We start from the raw sequence: 21,008 nt of genomic DNA, 5'->3' as shown, positions 1-21,008 counted from the left end.
ATATTCAAAAATGTATGCTTTATATGCATACTTATATGGATATTTATTTTAGATACAGCATTAGCAATTTTTTTTGGAAATCAAATTTTTCGTAGCATCTTTTCCGATCAATTTTTCCTTCAATCATATTTTTTTACACATTTTGGAAAGTAACAAATTTTGAAGACACTTCAAATATATCTTGATACTATCATCGCATACTCAATCAACTGAAATTTTGGAAACTATAGCAGTAATACAGACTTTACTACAAGTTCGTCAGAAAGTGATATAAAAACAGAACTTAATTTAGGACTCGAAAATGTGCTACATAAACAAATGGATTATTTTATTGAAATACTTGAATATGCTTTGTGCTGAAAAAAAATATATGTGAAAATTAAAAAATAAATAATGTTATGTGTAATTTAACAAAGGCATTTCTAAAAAAAAAAAATAAACGGTATATCAACCAAATCACACAGATAAATTAAATTATTAATGGGAATTAAATTTAAACTCAAAAAATTCATAAAACTTTTCTAATATAAATCTAATTCAAGCAAATCCACTAACATTATGTATAAGCCACTTGGGGTCAAGTAAAAAAGAAGATGCATATGAAGAGGGTAAAAGAGTAATTGTCAGTCCTAGAGACAGAGAAAAAGAGAAACAAGGATGAATTTCAAATTGAAATCCTTCGAAAAAAAAAAAGAACATGGCCATAAATGGACCAAAAACATAACCCTAAGGAAACCCATTGAGGGTAGATGCACATAATGACCCAAAGATGGCAGCAAAATAGCTGTAAACGAAATTAAGTTGTTTTAAAAGTAAAATATTGAGAATTGGGACAATTATTCTTTAAATGGGGAGTATTGTGGTAAAGCTTTCTAATTTAGTTAATTATCAATTTAGTAAAAATATATAAGACGTAAATATGAAGTTTTGAAATACCACTTTTTGTTAAGATAAGGAACATATCCTGCTAAGTTCTGTTTAACGGGAAATTGAGAAATTACCACTTCCTAGCGATTACGTGGGAAGGTGTGGTTGATAAAAATGTATAAAAGATCGGAAGGGAACATTTTATCGGAAGGGAAAATCTTATACTAACTTTATGCCGGACTGACCTCTGGTCCGTTATTTTAGAAATACTTTGGAACTTTGTCTTATCCTTGTAAGTGTCTAAGTATCTATTTATATATTATTGTTGTTTTTTTGAGACTTGTGGTCTACTTGGGACAGCCAGTCCAAGTAGACAGAATATATCCGATTATATTATATGTTAAATGAATAAAAGTATTGTATTTTAGACAACCTCTCTACAAACTATTTTTAGCCTCTCAAACATACCCAGTCGGTACGCCTCATTAGTTCGGTCATAGCCTAAGGCACGCTACCAAAGTTTAATTACCTTAGGGCCAGAGTTTATCTCCCCTATAAAGGGAGAATAAAGGCTTCTACAACTACAACCCCCAAATACCATAAAAATAACACTTCACAACAAATCCTCCCCCGTTCCAAATAGAAAGTTGCTCCTGCAGAAAATTTCCCCTGGAGAATTGATCCAGCGGAAAACTCCTCCATGGAAAATCACCCCCACGGAAAGATCCTCTAGACAATTCAAACCCGGTGAAATTTCCCCGGACAATTACCCTAACATATCCATATGTAAAATAGAGTCGGCAAAGGGAAAGCAAGACAAATAAAAATAATTTCGGTTAGGCATTCTGGAAAATCAACCCCCGGAAACTTCCCTTCCCAGGAATAACTCTCTCCGTGGAAAATCTCCCCAGGTGAAAATTTACCCCCCAAAAATGTTTATATAATTCCCAATAACAAGTATCATGCGTAAACAATGGACAAATTTCTTGACCATCAGACCTTTCCCCAGGGGCTGCGGGGGTTTATGTTATCCCTAGAGGCATAGTTACTGGACTTTTTGACTTTGCTGAAGAAAATGGCCAAAATCGGACAACTTTGGGGAAAAAAGTGCCGTGGGAAGGGGGCTAGTTGCCCTTCAATCTTTTTGGTTACTTAGGATGGCACTAGAATTTTCAATTTTCGTTTGAATGAGCCTTCTCCTGGTATGCTAGGACTATTGCTTCGATACTATCACCCTTGGGCAAAAACACGCATCCGTGATCTCTCTTCTGGCAAAAAATACAAAATTTCACGTTTTTGCAGATGGGAGCTCGAAACTTCTACAATAGGGTTCCCTGATACACAAGCAGCTCTTCTCCCATGCCCGCTCGTTTGCACATTATCTGATGGTGTGATTTCAGTAAGATTCCTTGACAGTTTAGGTGGTGTTTTTCCTTTTCAAAATCAGGCAAATTTTCTTCGGCTCGTAGTTTTTGCTGGTAACACTAAACTTAATCAATCTTGTATATTTGGAATCAGCATAATAAGCCTAATTTTTATGTATTTACTAGTATCAAAAATCTTTTTTTTAAATTTTTGGTTACCATTGAGCCGCGTCGCTCCTTACTTACAGTTCGTTACCACGAACTGTTGTATTTTGGTTCAATCTGTTATCTAATATTCTTTGTTTGGATAGTTAGGGAAAGGAACGTAATTACATGTGTATTTTAGACTTTGATATCTATAGAAACCAGCGGCATCTTTCCCTGATTTTAACTTATACAATAGCTTGTAGAATAGAAACATAAACCTGAAACGGCAAGACATCGGTTTAAAAGCTTGCATCGACGATAGTTTGTTCCTATATAATATTAAATAAAAGAAACAGTTTTTTTTTTAACTGAAAGTAAGGAGCGACGTTAAAATTAAAACGAACATAAATTATTCCGTATATGAAAGGGGCTGTCCCCTCCTCAGCACCTCACTCTTTACGCTAAAGTTTTTTATTGTTAAAAAAATAGAGTTGCGAGAAAGTCAAACTTTAGCGTAAAGAGCGAAGTGTTGAGGAGGGGACAGCCCCTTTCATATATGGAATAATTTATGTACGTTTTAAGTTTTAATGTCACTCCTTACTTTCAATTAAAAAAACTTGTTTTTTCTATTTAATTTTTGAACGTTTTTGAGTTAATGCAGGTTTTGATTTTGGCTCACCGTACATGAATAATTAAAACCAAATTTCTATATTAATTTTACTTTTATTTGGGTAAACGGATTTCTCCAACGTTGTTTGATTTTATTTACGAACGTTTTTATTAGTAATTAATTAAAAATACTTTTTCCACAAAATACATTTTTCAAAGAAAAGTAAAAAACTCCATTAAACAAAAAATTAGCAAAAATAAAATCCAGTAATCTATCAAGCGTGAAGCTATCACAAATCAGCATCGATAAATAAATGAAACCCACAACGAACAGAAATTACAATAAATAACCGAGTCAAACTCAAAACGAGCAGAAATTAACATAAGTTGGGAGCAAAACCCCTATGCTTTCCCAAGGCCAGGAAAAAATTTGCACTTTACTGAAAAAAATATAAATGTTTTAACTTTTATAACTTTAATAAATAAAATAATATTAGCATTTGATTACTAAATATCAGTATATGTATATTAAACTGACAATGCACATTCGTTTGTACTTTTTCAGTAAAGTGCAAATTTTGTTCTGGCCTTGGGAAGGCATAGGGGTTTTGCTCCTCAAAAACATTTTCTATCTGGAAATCAACTACGCTCAACAAAACGGCTATCTCAAAATTTTGATTGGATTTGTTTGGAGAAATGATGGGCGTGGAGGGGGGGGGGGGTCGCCTAGTTGCCCTCCAATCAATTTCGACTATTAAAAAGGGCCCTAGCCCTTTGAATTTCCAATCCAATGAGCCTTTTTTGAAGTTTCTACGACAACGCCTTCTATAAAAACCTTATGTGCCCCCAGGGCTTAACTTAAAACCCTTGCCCTGAGGGTTTGAGAGAATGATGGGCGTATGGAGGGGGGGGGGGGCCTAGGTGCCCTCCAATCACTTTCGACTATTAAAAAGGGCACTAGCGCTTTGAATTTCCAATCGAATGAGCATTTTTTTGAAGTTTCTACGAAAACGCCTTCTATAAAAACCTTATATGCCCCAAGGACCTAACTTAAAACTCTTGCCCTGAGGGTTTGAGAGAATGACGGGCGTGCGGGAGGGGGGGGGGCTAGTTGCCCTCCAATCACTTTCAACTGTTAAAAAGGGCACTAGCTCTTTGAATTTCCAATTGAATGAGCATTTTTGAAGTTTCTACGAAAACTCCTTCTATAAAAACCTTATATGCCCCCAGAGCATAGCTTAAAACCCTTGTCCTGAGGGTTGTGGGAGAGTGTCCTCCTCAAAAACATATTTTTTATCTGGAAATCAACTAGGCTGAACAAAATGGCTATCTCAAAATTTTGATGGGAGGGGTTTGGGGGAATGGTGGGCGGGGGGGGGGGGCTAGTTTCCCTCCAATCACTTTTGACTATTAAAAAGGGTACTAGCCCTTCGAATTTCCAATCGAATGAGCCTGTTTTGAAGTTTCTGTGACAACGCCTTCTATAAAAAACCTTATATGCCCCCAGGGCAGAACTTAAAACCCTTGCCCTGAGGACTGTGGGGGATTGGATGTGTTTGGGGGAATGGTGGGGGGGAGGGCTAGTTGCCCTCCAATCACTTTCGACTATTAAAAAGGGCACTAGCTATTTGAATTTCGAATCGAATGAGCATTTTTTGACGTTTCTACGACTAGACCCCGAAGCCGCGCCAAAAAGTCGGCGGCGCGCCGCCAAAAATAAAACGGTGGCGCGCTGCCGAGCTTGCATCAGTGCGCTGACGCCGCCGCTGATTCTGTCGGCGGCGGCGTCACTAATACGCCGCCGTTTTTTCTCTTTTTTACTTATCGATATCGACCTCTGGGCTTCAACCGTCATCCCGGCTAATCTGTTTCTTAAAGATAAATACTGTCCTCTTGGGCTCGCCATGTATATCGGTTCGTAGTAGAAAAGGAAAAAGAAGTTTTTTGGAAACAAAAATTCTACCTTCCACTATAAAAATTTGTTCGTTTTTCTTTCTGATTTTTCGGATGACAAGAGGTAGGTAAAAGAGCATTAGGCAATTCAGGATGTTATCATAGGCAGCGCAATCGAGGTGCCTAAGTAAAGAACAATGTTGGCACAATGTATTTTTTTTTGTTTTTGTTTTTTTTCCATACCAGGGCAATTCTTATCGCAGGAGTTGTCGTAGAAACTTTGAAAAGGGCTCATTAGATTAGAAATTGGAATAGCTAATGCCCTTTTTAATAGTCGAAAGTGACTGGAAGGCAACTAACACCCCTTTCACGCCCACCATTTCCCGAAACACATTCGATCAAAATTTTGGATAACCATTTTGTTTAACGTAGTTGAAAGTTCTTGAAATTAGGTGTTAAAGGATGACAACTACCCTCGCAGCCCTGAGAGTAAGGGTTGTAATTTATGCCCTGGGGGCATATAAGGTGTTTATAGAAAGCGTTGTCGTAGAAACTCAAAAAGGGCTCATTCGATTGGAAATTGAAAGGCCTAGTGCCCTTTTTAATAATCGAAAATGATTGGAAGACTTGACATTTTTATAGTAAAGATCGATGTGGGCATAATGTATCATTTTTTTGTTGTTGTTGTTGCTTAGACCAGGGCACTTCGTATCGAAGGATTTATCGTAGGAACTTCGAAAAGGGCTCATTCGATTGAAAACCGAAAGGGCTGATGTCCTGTTTAATAGTCGAAAGTGATTGGAGGGAAACTAATCCCCTTCCCACCCCCCCCCTCCCATTTGCTTTTATGTTTAAAAAGTAAATGTTGCCTTAAGATTAAATCAAAATGCACTGTATTAATGCTACTTCCCAATAAGGCCTCTCAGCAGTATCCCAAGAATGACTGAGGGTAGTATGTTATGACTTTTTGGGGTAGTTCTGATCTTAAAATTTAACCAAATCAAAATAGCGTAAGTGTATCCAAGCTATCAAAGAAAGTAACCATATTTTTTGCGACTTGTATTAAGTTTTCTATTTCAGGTCAACTAGAGGAGATATGAAACTAAATTAAACACTAATATTTGTGTCCAGATTTTTAAAACGGTCTATGTTGTTTATCATTGCTGAGAATTTTTTTTCCGGCATACAAATAGCAGGCAAAACTATAAATTCTTAAAAAAACAAAAAATTTAAAGTATTATTTTCTTTTTCCCTGAAAAGACTATGTCAATTTAAAAAGAACAGAAATTAGTTATAAAAATTGTTGCCAAAAAATGAGTTTTTTAAAAAAAAGTAAAGAACTTTGTTAAACCAAAAATAAGCAAAAATAAAATATAAGAATATACCAAGCATGAAACTACCACAAATCAACATTGTTAAATAAATGAAATCCAAAACGAACAGAAATTAACATAAGTTAGGCGCAAAACTCCTATTCCTTCCCAAGGCCAGAACATAATTTACTGAAAAAAATACAAATGAATGTGTATTGTCAGTTTAATATACATATACTAATATTTGGTAGTCAAAATTTTAGTATTATTTGATATATTAAATTTATAAAAGTGAAAACATTTGTAATTTTTTCAGTAAAGTGCAAATTATATTCTCACCTTGGGAAGGCATAGGGGTTTTGAGCCCAACTTATGCTAATTTTTGCTTGTTTTGAGTTTGACTCGGTTATTTATTGTAATTTCTGTTCGTTTTGGGTTTCATTTATTTATCGATGCTGATTTGTGGTAGTTTCCTACTTGGTGGATTATTTGATTTTATTTTTTCTCATTTTTTGTTTAATGGAGTTCTTCACTTTTCTTTGAAAAACTTATTTTGTGGAAATTTTTTTTTTAATTAATCTGGAAAAGAGCTAGAGCTAGTATGGAAATGTATCTATAGAAATGAATTACATTTTTTTTCTTTTGCACAGTGAGCAGAGCACACTGAAGTTGAAGCAGCCTTATACTTTGACTTGAAACTTCATAACTTGACCACTTCTTTCAGAAAAGAATTTTGGAGGGTTATTCCGTGTTGATAAGAAAAGAGGGTGAAGGTGCAGGTTTGTTCTCCCTTATTTAGAAAAAACTCACTTCAGCAGATACAAAGAAGAAGCCCATTTGCGGCATTCTGTGGGACCCCAAGGTCCAATGCTAGTATCAGATCCCGCGAGTGGCAGTTTACGCTCGTCAAGTTCTGGCTGTACCGGCCACAAGTGCCCCAGCTAAACCGCTTTTTACCACGATAGGACTGATAGTGACTGCAAAAAGATCAATGGCTCCAGGCAGAGTGAACAAACTCACTTCTGTTACATCAATTGTACCTGAAGTGATGTAACCCCTGATTTAAAATTGTTGGTGTTGTTAAGCCATGGTATCTGACTTGTAGCCTATACAGTGTTTTTTTGATGTTGTTATTTGCTTTTTTCACTTACTTTTCATATGTATTTGATAAACAGGAGATGTTTGAACTTCAAACTTTGAAAGTTATACACACATTAGCCCATAGGTTTCCCTGGGTCTAGTGGCTAAAAATAAGAATTCTAGTTGGTCTGATCAACGGTGAACATAAACACTTTCCGCACGGCCCAGCAAATTCCTGTTTTGTCATATTGTTCTTGTATGTTTTTGGCCAACCATATAAAAATCCTTAATAAAAGTTGAGGTTGAACGTGCTTGGCGAAGTGGAATTTTTATTATTATTTTTAATCAAAAAATCGGCGCGCTGTGGCGCGCCGCGGGTCAGAAATCGGCGGCGCGCCGCAAGAAATTCCGGCGCGCCTGGTGGCGCGCCGTCACCGATAATAAATCATACATTCGCCGCCGTCATGTCGGCGTGGCGCGGCTTCGGGGACTATCTACGACAACGCCTTATATAAAACCTTATATGCCCCCAGGGCATAACTTAAAACCCTTGCCCTGAGGGTTGTGGGGGAGTGTCCTTCTCAAAAACATATTTTCTATCTGGAAATCACCTATGCTGAACAAAATGGATATCTCAAAATTTTGATTAGATGTGTTTGGGGGAATCATGGGCGTGGGGGGGGGGGATAGTTGTCCTCCCATCATTTTCGACTATTAAAAGGGGTACTAGACCTTTGAATTTACAATCGAATGAGCCCCTTTTGAAGTTTCTATGACAACACTTTCTATATAAATCTTTTAAGCCCACAGGATATAACTTACAACCCTTGCCCAGACGGTTGTGGGGGAGTGTCCTCCTCAAAAATATATTTTCTATCGGGAAATGAACTAACCTATGCTGAACAAAATGGATATCTCAAAATTTTGATTGGATGTGTTTGGGCGAATGATGGGCGTGGGGGCGGGGGGCTAGTTGCCCCCCGATCACTTTCGACTATTAAAAAGAGCACTAGCCACTCCAATTCCCAATCGAATGAGCCCTTTTCTAAGTTTTTACGACAAATCATCCGATACGAAGTGCTCGGGTATGGAGAACAAAAAAAAAACACATTGTGCCCACATCGTTCTTTACTTAGGCAGCGCTGGCGCGCTGCCTATGATTAATATACGCAACTTACGAATTAACTTACGTAACGAACTTCTATTTTCATATATTTTTAATACGTATATTAGGGAGTTGGCCCCCTAGTCAATACCTCGCTCTTTAAGCTGAAGTTCAAATTTTGTTCCAATTCTTTAAAAATGACCTCTTAATCACAAAGGCCGTTAATTAGAATGAGTAGCTCTTTTGAAAGTACTAAAAAATCTTTGGCCTAAAGAGCGAGTTATTGACTAGGGGGGAAACCCAATCATATACGTAATATTTTCTGATCGTTTTAAGTTTTGATGTTGCTCCTTACTTTCAGTTGAAATTTTTTTTTTTTATTTAGTTTCTGATCTTTTTTTTTAAATAATGCTGGGAAATCCGGCGCTCCCTTCATAGCAATGTCCCTTCCCACATGAAAAAATCCTCCATGTAAAGATCCTCCCACGTAAACCCGGCCCCCCCACCCCCACTACCAGAAAAAATCCCCCATGAAAACGTCTGTATACTTCCCAATAACTAATACTATATGTTAACATTGGGTAAAGTTCATAACTTTCAGCTCTCTCCCCGAGGACTTTGGGGGATTAAGTAATCCTAAAAGACATAGTTATCATATTTTCGACCATGCTGAACAAAATGGCCATCTAAAAATTTTGATCGGGTGACTTTGGGAAAAATGATCGTGGGAGGGGGCCTAGTTGCCCTCCATTTTTTTGTCACTTAAAAAGGGCACTAGAACTTTTAATTTCCGTTGCAATGAGCCCCGCCCCCCACGATATTCTAGGACCTCTGGGTCGATACGATCCCTCCTGGGATAAAAAACAACAAATAAACACGCATCCGTGATCTTTCTTCTGGAAAAAACAAAAACAAAATTCCACATTTTTACAGATAGGAGCTTGAAACCTCTACAGTAGGGTTCTCTGATACGCTGAATCTGATGGTATGAATTTCATTAAGGTTCTATAGATTATAGGGGGTCTTTCCTCCTTTATTCAAAAATCAGCCAAATTTTCTCAGGCGCGTAACCTTTGGAGCTTTGGTTACTATTGAGCCGGGTCACTCCTTACTTACAGTTCATTACCACGAACTGTTTGATGCTAAATAATACTATATATTTGCGCCTTTATCAAATGAATCTTATGGTTAGGAGAACTGCTCTTCCAATGAAATATTTTCCGAAGAAGTTTTGAACATAACTTTTCATTTAACTTTTCACCTAAGTTTTCTTTCAGAATCTTCTAGTTATATCCTCATGAGTTTGTGTATTACTTTAATGATCTTTTCAAATCGTCTAAAATAATCAGCAGAAAATTTTGCAAAATAAAAGAGATGAGGGGTGCAATCTTGTCGAAATCATATTCAAAATGCCCAATCTTTATTTATATACTACATCAAACAGGGGCGGATCCAGGATTTTTTTAGGGGGGGACTAGTTTGATCTGATAAGGTTTCGCTAAGAGCAAGTTTAATTAACGCAAACTTGCGTTAATTATGTAAATTACACTACTTCAGATTTCAGTCGATTTCAGTCAGCCATATCAGCCTTTATTCATTAGGCAGCGGGACTTCATTGTAGTAAATAAAAAACCTCTTTCAGAGGTTAATTCAGGGGACAAAAATGCTGATGGCTTATTGGTTGAAGTTCAGAAAGTCTTAATTTCCTCAAGCCAAATTTCTCCATTGTTCATAAAAATCTAACCTAGAGACACTGAATCTCTTCCAAGACTAGTTCTAAGTAAGAACCTGTTTAGGCTCAGTTAAAGGCCTTTACCTCTAACGTCCATGTTCCACGAGGGTCTTCTCCCCATGTATGGGTTGTCATGAATGGCCATTTTGTAAAACCATCTCTAGCATCATTATCATTGGGTCTTCGGCTCAAAATCATTGACCTGGAAGGGGAAGTGGAGTTGAAGATAAAAAAGGCAAAATCAAACAAATAAGGGGAAGGTAAAAGGTAAATTTTTGTAAAAACAAATTTCTAAATTAATTTTCTGTTTTTTTTTAACTAACATAGTTTTGTTATCGGTGACCTTGTTTTATTATAGCTTTTGTCTAAAGAAAGCTAGTTTAAAGCATATTCCAAGAGGAGCTCACATTTGACCATGGGTGTGATATATTATATTAGGTGGTAGACTACAGGAAGAACAGAAAAATATATCCCTGTTTTCTGACGTCATGAGTCAATTCAACCTTATTTCTTTTAATTTTTTATATTTATTAAGGATTACTCGGCTTGCCTTTGCCTAGCTGTAACTTGACAGCCAATTAAGAAATACGTGCCTGTAGTCAGTCTTCCTCATTTTTTTTGGAAAAAAAGCTATTTGGTTATTTTTGGTCCCCATTTGTCCCCCAAAAAAAAAATTATATTTGGCCCAATGACGTAGAGTTTTAAATTTCGAGTTGTTCTTCCGTTTAACCAATACTTTTACTTTTTTTGTGAATTGTGGCACCTTGGCCCAATGAGATTCAAGTGAATCAAAGGAAAGTTCTTTTGCCCGTTTTTAGTGGGCTTTTCCTCCAGTCGATTGTATGTTTGGAACATTAGGCTCCCTTGGACCAAGAACTCACAGTCGTAAGTTTGAAGCCATTCAAAAAAAGATTTCTGGCCCTTATTCGGGGGAACCAATATTTTTTTTTTGCCTAAGGGATCCCCTGGGATCCCCATTGAACTAAGGATTTTAGACAGAAATTTCAAAAAAGTTGAATGAACATTTCTTGCCATAATTTTCAGGGCTCGTGTTCCACACTGTTGTTTTTAGTGCGAGGGTTCCATTTGCCTGAGATCTTACGTACATATGCTTCCAACCGTTCGGAGAAAAAATGGCCCTTTTTAGCCCCTTCTCGGGGAATCCAATATAATTTTTCCTATTTTCTCTTGTGCATTAGACTCCTCTAGACCCAATAACTTAGGATTATAAGCTATGACCCTTCTTGGACACCATTTTTGTCCGGGTGCCAGGAGCGCATCCAGGATTTTTGTTCGGGGGGGGATACTATTTTTTTAGGGAGGGGGGGGTACACAAAAAACCTGAAAAAATACATACAAAATTTGTTTATGTCCATTTTTGTTACATTTTTACGAGTCAGACAAACATTTTTTTTTGGGGGGGGGGGTCAAAATGGGTACTCCCCCCCCCTGGATACGGCCTTGCCGGGTGCATCTCAAAGTTTTTTTTTTTATATTAGTTTCTCCTAGCCCCAGGGTCAGAATGCTGAATGTATCAAATTGACCAGGATTCACAGATTTTTAGTCCATTTCTGGGCCCCTGACACCCATTCCCCTTCAAAAAACTTGCTGGTTCACTTTGTCGAGACACGGATTCTTTAAAGTTTCAAGCTAATCGTAGAAAATTTCTGTGTCCCTTTGAGTCCCATTATTGAGGGCCCCTACCCAACTAAAACCAGAGTTGTGTCCATTTTACGGATACGAACATTCCATTTTTTTTGTGTGGGGGGGAGGTAGTTATTTTGCATTAGGGTCCCCATGGCACATGTAATTAAGGATGTAAGTCTCAACCGATAGGGAAAAAATATTAGGCCCTTCTCAGGGTCCAATTTTAGGGGGTCCAATTTTCATCGCTGTAGCAATCTTTGCTTGTGCATCTAAAGCTCTGTTTCCATTTTGCGTTTTACAGAGAAAAACTCACACAAATTAGCCATTGCATAACCACTTTTGAGATTTTGCCCTTAAAGATAAGTTCTCTTGCACTTTCTTTGGTTGACATGTTCCTCGGTTTTTCCGTAGAACACCTAGTGAAAACAGGGTACTTCGCATAGTAGTCAAGGACCCACGATAAAAAAAAGATCGCTAACAAATTGTTACCTGGCTTCAACGAGCTAAAGAAGGTTTGAATATGGAATCTAGGGCAGAAAAAAGCACCGAACGGATATCTCATGGCGCATTCAAAATTCCTTGCGCCAATGGCAAAAAGGGCGTATTTGCAGAAATTGGACAAAAACAAAGATTGGTATATTTTCATTCTGCGGAGCTTTTTTGAGCATTTTTTTTGGTAGAATATTTCTCCATGAATGCAATTTCAGATTCAATTCCACTAATGAGGGATTTCCAGCGTAAAGGGGGAGCATTATCTCTACAGTAATACTTTTCACATTTACCTTGCCTTAATTTGCACTTGCAAGCATTAAGAATTTGTGAGTTCTTCAACTAATCGACATTAGTGTGAAAAAGGTATGCTCTGTGCAATACTAAGTATTTTTGCAAGTTCTCTCCCCTCCCCCCATCCAACTCCCCCGATGTGACTCAGATCTTTCCACGCTCGGACACCCTTTTTGCGTTACACTTATACACCTAGCGAAAATTTTACGGGAACACTACCTAGTAATGCTATCTCATTGCACGAACGGCAATTTTATCACTTTGTTGATAATCAAAGATTATATTCAATGTAAAAAGGTGACCCGGTTCGCTTAACCTTGTGCCGCCGGATCATGCTGTTGAATCTACCATAAATCTTGATTCGAAAAGAAATTCTGGTCTGGTTGGTGTTACAACAAGCCAACTAGCAGTCACAAAGTGGATTAATACCCTACTTTTGTTGCCTCAGTTTCGTCTGTTTTGTATGACCTTATTAATATGAATGAAACTTCAGAGTTTGATTCTCCGCATCACGAAGATTGCTCGAAATTTATCAAAAAGCAGATGATGCTTCTAAAAACGGTTGTGTCCGTTTTGCACTGTCAAACAGACCACTTTACTACAACTGAAGAAATCCTTATGTATGTGTTAAACAATGAGCAGGTCAATCCATCGGCTGCAAGCTCCTGACTTGCTCTTGAGGAACGAGGACTTGAAGCTGTAGCCAAGTATGTCAAAGGGGATGAAAAAGCGTTTTTAAAAGTTAAAGTTACCCCAATGGATGTTGCTTCAAGTGAATCGCGATAAAAAACGAATACCATTGGACAAAGCGCAGTTTTTTCAGAGCTTATGACAGTGAAGAGCATTCTTTGTGGGATAGATTCCAGCACTAACAGTGGACTGAAACAGTTTAAAAATATTCTGAGCTTTAAACTCGTTTCACATGCTTCTTCAATTTTTGAGCCCAGGGATTATACGTTGACGCTTCGAAGTGGTGGCAAGTCTACCGTGCTAGACTTTCTGAGAGGCTAGTGGCTAGCGTAAATGACCTGAAAACCCGAACTGCGAAGAAAAACGTTGCTTGTATGGGCGTGAAGGCTTCTTTTTCGACTTAATGACACTGGTTTACAAAAATCCACCAGCTGAGCATGAAACCGTCGAAACCTATGTCATGTGGCTGCTTAAAGCCGAATTGAAAGGGATACATGAAACAGCAATTTAAATTCATATCGTGGGTGACCGGTATGACGGACTGTTTGGTCACATTGATCCAAATGGTGGCATTATATCTCTGAAGAACTGCAGTGGATGTCACCAGTTACGTGGCTGCTGCTTGACAGTCTACTCCTTCTCGACTAGCTCAAAAATTGGAAGCTGGACATAGATTATTGCAAATACAAAGAGTAAAGCAAATTTGATGAAAGCATTTTTTGAAACATGAGAAGCAAATGGATTTGACTGTACAAGCAGCTTAAGTACTGCCGGCACCTTGCATGTATGGCTTTCTAGAGGATTTGGAGACAGGATGAGAGCTGCATGTTTAAGTCATGATTTTGATTCGCTCAGTTTCGAGAAATTTCTATGCAGCACACATGAAGAAACGGACACCAGAATGGCTGTGCGCGTTGCCTTTTTCTTCAGAAACAGCTTTGAAAGGGTGACTGCTTGTGCTAATGATGCTGATGTAGTTGTGATACTAGTGTACCACCTCCCTAGTCTCCATAACATTTTTCATGTGGAAAATGTTATGCCTCAACTCCTCGTGAAGTTTCAAAATTATTATGTCCCCATTAATCTTTTGTTCCAGAGAACGGAGAAGAAATTTTGAACTCCCTGGCGTTCATTCACTGCATTTTGGGTGTGACACAACGAGTTACTTTTTCTCTACAGAAAAACGAACATTCTTAACGTCTGCCAAGAAGAGCGGTCTCTACATGGAGATTAAGTATGCAATACAGAAGTTGGGAGATGAAACCTTCACGGAGGCCAGTATGTTGTCCTTCCAAGACGTTGCAAGAAAGCTGATACTCAGCACTTATGGAAGGGATCCTAATCAGTTTTCCCTCAGTGATTTAAGAGTAAACTTGTACCCTCGTACGAAGGAACTGAAAGCGTTGCCTCCTATAAATGGGGCGTTTGTGGAACATTGTAAGCGTCCTATCAGCTTGCAATCTGGAATGCCCCATTGATTGCCAGACCATGTCTGCCAAGCCCTTTCGGTTATGGATGGTAATTTTCTGGACAAGATGCTGTTCCTGTTGTTTCGAGCGCCTCTTTACTTCCGTCGGGATATTCACAACTCTTTTGTGACTGTAGCAAAAAATGCACAAAGAACTGTAAATGCCTTCCTCGATTTTGTGATGTTTTGTGTGCTTATTCTGGAAAGAGTGCCAATTCGCCCGAAGAAGTATAATATATGCGTAATTTGTGGTCATTTTCTGTAGATTCTTTTTCTTTCTCTTTTTTTCAATCAAAAGCTCTATTTCTGCAGCTAATTTTTTATAATTTTAAGTAGTTACGAGGCTAGGATTCAATATCTGTGCCCTTTAATTTATTCCAAGTGGCTTTTGTTTTGACGCCACTGACGGAATGGAGTTGCAAAGGTGTTGTCACCTGCCTGTGCAGCCCCAATTGCTCTTTTCCTCTCCCTTTCAACATAACTCTATGGCAAGTACAGGAAAGTTGGTTTCTGGTGTCACCACTTAGGTATGTTTTAATAATGTGCAGTTAGGAAGCTGGTTCTGATTGTTCTCATAATTTTTCTTTTCTCTCTAGGTTCCGTTTCACATTCTAAGTTCAAACCTGTCATCTGTCAAAACTTGTTTTTTCATCTAGGTCGAAAAACAAAAATATAGCTGACGACGTCATCGATTATGCAAATTAGGTGATATCTCCTTTGGCACACATAATTTTCGTTGCGCCCGCCTGTATTCGTTTTCAGCGACCAATTCTGCCCCTGATAAATTTCTCAAACCTTCTTTAGCTCGTTGAAGCCTGTGATGTCAGAATTTCGTTGGCTGGGTCCCTGACTTATAGGAGAGAAAACCAGCTAAGACAATGTCACAAATAAAAAGGTGAGCCCCATTTCCATTTCAGAATAAAAGACAACGCTTAATTTTGTATTCCACCTTAAATCACTTTCATTATGTATTCTATATTCAACTGCCTTACCTTTATGCTATGAAGCATAAAAAGGTGAATAGCTTTACGGTACAAATAAAACCAGTTAAGTTTACCTTTATTTTGATATCCTCTTAGATTGTTTTACAAATATCCCTTAATGAATGAAGTCCAAGGTGCGTAGCAACGTAAATTTACTTAGTCACTTAGGCGAAGAGAAACCTGAGATTCATAAAACTGCTCCAAGGAGATTCATTTAGAGTTAGAATTCTTATTTAATTCCCAGGACAACAGTTTCTTCTATAGAACTCGGATAAAAAGCGATAGAAAAGGACTAAAAGTGTTGTTTCGTAGAAATCTCACTTCTATTAACTTAACAACTTTCCAAGAATGATAAACAAGACATTTTCCATTTTGCTCCTTAAAAAAACATTTTTGATTAATTTTATGCCCTCCCCTACATTTCAAGGACAATGAAAGCTACCCCATAATTTCAAAAATTTTCCAGGCAATTCACCTAGCTGGATTTTTTTTTCTCGGCTCTCCTACCCATTCTTGCTTAAGGTGCAAAAGTCACCTATATACAAGTGCATCCCCACCCATTTGGAATAATTATTTCATGGAAATTGTAGTCTCGTGCAAATGGATGTTGAAACTTCAGGTGACGTGAAAACCTGAAATTCATAAAAAGGATCTAAGGAGATTCTGTAAAAATTCTAATTTAGTTCCCTCGACGATAGTTTCTTCTGTCAAATTCTGATGAAAAGCGGTAGAAAAAGACTTATATTGTTCTTCCGCAGAGATTTTACTCCTATCCACTTTGGAAATTTTCTGAGGATGATGAATAAGGAATATTCCATTCTGCTTCATTTAAAAAGCCATATTCGGTTATCTTTAAAATACAGAAGGGCTAGAGCTCATAAATCCCCGCCAGTCAACGATTTACTAGGAATGTGATCTAAATGGGAATACACTATTTAGGATTTATTCATTTTTGAAAAGCATCCGTGCCTTTCAAGAGCTGTAGAAGCACAGGGTGCGTTCCAAAAGCCAATTATCCTAAATTGTAATTAATTATATGTTATTGCCTTCATACAACTGCCAACTGCAAATTCCAACTCTTATTTGTTCATAATAACTAAAAGCGAGTAACATTTTAGTTCTTCAGTATTTATAATACAAAGAATAAACCAATTTTTTTTATAATTTCGTATTTTGGAAAGCAACGAATAGCAATAGTTAATTCTCATTACTGATAATTGTCTTAAGGAAAGCAGTCATAGTATATATGGTGGAAATAAATTTGTTAGATTGCATAAATTTGGAAATTAGTGAACCATTGTTTAAGATACCTTATGTAAGGAGCCTGTAGGGAAATGTCCCCTTTGTGACAGCAATCTCATATAAGAGTAACGAAGTGGGAAGATATTGTTATATATGGCTTCTCGAGCATCTTACCCTCAATGAGGCAAAATATTGCCTCATTATTAAGATTATTTGCATTATTATATATCTATAATTATATTATTATATATCATTATTATATATCTTATTTCTATCTCTAGTTTTAATTAAAATTTTCCAATTCTGAAAACTATCTTTATTAATTTTCTCTTTTTTTGCACCACTTACCAGTAAATAAATCTAAATCATTATTTAACCCACTAAGAACATTTGAGGGCTTTAGATGATTAGAAAGACGGAATGTAGCCCCTTTTTTTATTATACTCTGACGATCAAGCTGTTTTATTATTGCCTAATCACCTGTTGTAGTAGGTTCGTAAGTTAGATTTACAAATAATAAAAATTGCTCAAAATTACAAACAAGTTTCCAATTACTATCTTTGTCAAATTTCTTAGTTTTAAATTAAAATTAAAAATCATTTGCCCTAACGTTTTTGAGAACTTATGTTATAATCGAATTATTCTTATAATTCAAATTACTAGGACACATCCCGCTGGTTTAAAATTCCAGGTAAATTTATATCCTCTATTTGTTTACTACTAAAATTTATATATAAATATAGTCTCGTATCCTTATTAACAGTCTTATCAGACCTTTTATGTTTTGAAATATATTTACTTTTAGCTAAAATACACACCGTATCATAAATAAGTTTAGTTTTTGAATTAAATGGTGTATTATTATTCACAATCCAAAATAATTTTATTAAAATATTTCTTCATAACTTATTTAAACATTTTATTATACTAGGCATATTATTAGACTCAAATAGCTGGTACAAATCCATCAAATAGTTATTTGAATCTTTATGATTTTCCTATTATTTTTTCTACCCCTATCCCCCTTGATCAATTTTTACGTTTAATGGGATGATTAAAAGAAGGATGATCCGTTAATCCATTTATACAATTAAAATTTTGAAATAAAGAATCACTGCATAATGTTATCCAGATATAACAAAAATATATTTCAACCAAACAATTTCTCAAATCCATGTTTATTTATTATGGGCAAGTAAAGCAAGCTAATGAACACCGGAAAAAAGTGAAGCACAATTCCTGCTGAGAAAGAGTAACATTTGCATTCCTATACTGACTTGTAATGTTCTGGTTTTTGTAATTTTTAGGATTATTTTCATGACTATCTGAATGCCAAAGATCTTTCTAAGACTTATCTTTTGATTGTTTCAAAGCTGAATGACAGTATCACATTTTCGTCAGTGTTTGGCAACACATTTTTAACTTAGTTTTTGGTGATTTTTACGAGTTTTTTTTTTTTTTTTAAATATGCCGCAACATACAAACAAAACTGCATTTCTTCGTATGGAGGTATTTTTCATTAAAAACTGAATTCCAGATTTTTCCTAACTTTTTAAGATATATATATATTTTGTATAAGTTTCCACTAAACCCATTCTGACAATCACATTTCATTTTCACAGTAGTCGCTACTTTAAGAAATTAGTATTATTTGATTTTTGATAAGATTACGACTGTGTTTTCCAACTAATTACTGTGATATTACTTGGTTTAAAGTTACTGATTTTTATTTAATCGGAGTCCTAGTCAGTTAGGTCAAACAAATATCCCATTACAATTACTAAAAACCAAAACTAAATCGAGCTCGGGTCCTTATAAAGGTTTGTCAAACAGTTCGTGGTAACGAACTGTAACTAAGGAACGCCCGGCTCAATAGTAACCGAAACTCTAAAAGACGGAATTTTTATACCAATAGATAAATAAAAAGAATTAAATTTGTATGCTGATTTTTAATATATAAGTTTCATCAATTTTAGTCATACTAATAAGAATTAAAGCGCCTTGAGAAAAATTGCATTATTTTTAAAAAAAGGGGGAAACAACCCCTGAAAGTTATAAAACTTTAATGAAAATCACACAATCAGATTCAGCGTATCAGAGAACCCTATTATATTTATTTGAAGCTGCTATCTGCAAAAATGTGGAATTTTGTATTTTTGTGCCAGAAGAAAGATCACGGATGCGTGTTTATTTATTTATTTTATTTTTCAGGGGTGATCGTATCCATCCAGTCGTCCTAGAATATCGTGAGAGGGCTCATTTGAACGGAAATTAAGAGTTCTAGTGCCCTTTTTAAGTAACCAAAAAATTGGAGGGCAACTTGGCCCCCCTCACACGCTCTTTTTTCCCAAAGTCACCCAATCAAAATTTTGAGATATCCATTTTGTTCAGCATAGTCGAAAATCTAAAAAATATGTCTTTGGCGATGACTTAATCCCCCACAGTTCCCGGGGGAAAGGCTGCAAGTTATGAGCTTTGCCCATTGTTTATATATAGACCATATAGTATTGGTTAATGGGAAGTATACAGGCGTTTCAGGAGGGATTTTTTTCCTGGTGGGTGGGGGGCGGAGGAGGGGGTTAAGGGGGTGGATCTTTCCATGGAGGATGTTTTCTTGGGAGGAAGGGACATTCTTACGAAGGGGGTGCCGGATTTCCGAGAATTATTTAAAAAACGATCAAAAACTAAATAAAAAAAACAAGTTTTTTCAACTGAAAGTAAGGAGCAACATTAAAACTTAAAAAACAGAAATGATTAAGTATATAAGGGGGTATGCTCCCTAGTCAGTACCCCACCCTTTACGCTAAAGTTTTTTTTAGTACTTTCAAAAGAGCTATCTGTTCTAATTAACTGGTGTTTGTGATTAAGGTGTTTGTGTTTCGAACAAAATTCTAACTTTTGCATAAAGAGCGAGATATTGACTTGGGGCAAACTCCAAAATATACGTAATAAAAACATACGAATATAGAATTTTGTTATGTAAGTTAATTCGTAAGTTACGTTAAACAAAATTTTGAGAAAGCCATTTAGCCAAAAAAAAGTAAAATTAATATGCAAAGTTTGTTTTAATTATTCATGTACTGTAAGCCAAAATCAAAGCTGAATTAATTAAAAAACGTTCAGAGATTAAATAAAAAAAAACACGCTTTTTTTAACTGAAAGTAAGGAGCGACATTAAAACTTAAAACGAACAAAAATTATTCCCTCTATGAAAGGGTCTGTCTCCTCCTCAACGCCTAGCTCTTTACGCTAAAGTTTGACTCTGTCACACAACTTTATTTTTTAAAACAATAAAAACTTTAAGCGTAAAGAGCGAGGCGTTGAGGAGGGGACAGCCCCTTTCATATACGGAATAATTTCTGTTCGTTCTAAGTTTTAATGTCGCTCCTTACTTTCAGTTAAAAAAAACTTTTTTTTTTTATTTAATTTCTCGAAAGAATCGGTCCTTCGGCACAGGATGACATTTGGGTTAGACCAACCTACGATAATTTACCGGTCACACCATTTTAGAAGTGCGATAATTTAAAATTATTGGACTGTTGGAGAGGGGGACTGGAAGTGGCACCTGTTGCAATATATGTCCTTAGTTGTCAACCCCATGCATTAGTGGCCTCAGTTTTCCTAGTTAGAAAGTAATGGCTCAACCGGTACCCTACATTCCTGTAGACATTGTCATACTACCCATCCTTTTTATTAATTCTTCTAGTGTATTTAAATTGGCAAGCTATATCTCCGATATTAGACATCTTTGAATTTATTCGGTGCCGGAATTACATAGCCACTTGGCAGATTTAGAAACAAAAAGGTCATGGACTCGGAACGGACTCGGAGTCGGCCTTATTTGGGCCCATGAACATATAACCATGGTCAATAAACTGTGTAAACTCGATATGTAAGCTGTTGTAAACTATAATCTGGTTTGATGTGTTTGCTAAGTCACCATCTACTAAAAGTTAAATAACGGTGAAAAACAGAATATCCCTGAAGAACTAGGCATTTTTAGGGTTTCTAATTGTTTTTCATCGTACTGAAACATAATTAACTTGAGTTTAAGAAATTACTTCCTTAGCCCATATGAGTTTGAT

The 21,008-nt window shown here is 36.5% G+C and overlaps 1 protein-coding gene across 1 annotated transcript in view; it reads right to left on the bottom strand.

Annotated features, from left to right (window-relative positions):
• amon (prohormone processing protease amontillado) overlaps positions 1-21,008 on the bottom strand; it is a 336,087-nt gene that overhangs the window by 23,730 nt on the left and 291,349 nt on the right. The window contains exon 12 of the mRNA XM_089092529.1: positions 10,195-10,312. Coding sequence (XP_088948655.1) covers positions 10,195-10,312 — 118 coding nt within the window. The remainder of the gene's footprint in view (positions 1-10,194; positions 10,313-21,008) is intronic.

This window comes from Artemia sp. Qi Xiang Cuo, chromosome 7 (genome assembly GCF_049724085.1).
Source record: "Artemia sp. Qi Xiang Cuo chromosome 7, ASM4972408v1, whole genome shotgun sequence".
NCBI classification, from domain to species: Eukaryota; Metazoa; Arthropoda; class Branchiopoda; order Anostraca; family Artemiidae; genus Artemia; species Artemia sp. Qi Xiang Cuo.
Note: the sequence above shows the minus strand (reverse complement) of the source record. Positions and strands in the feature narration are given on the sequence as shown.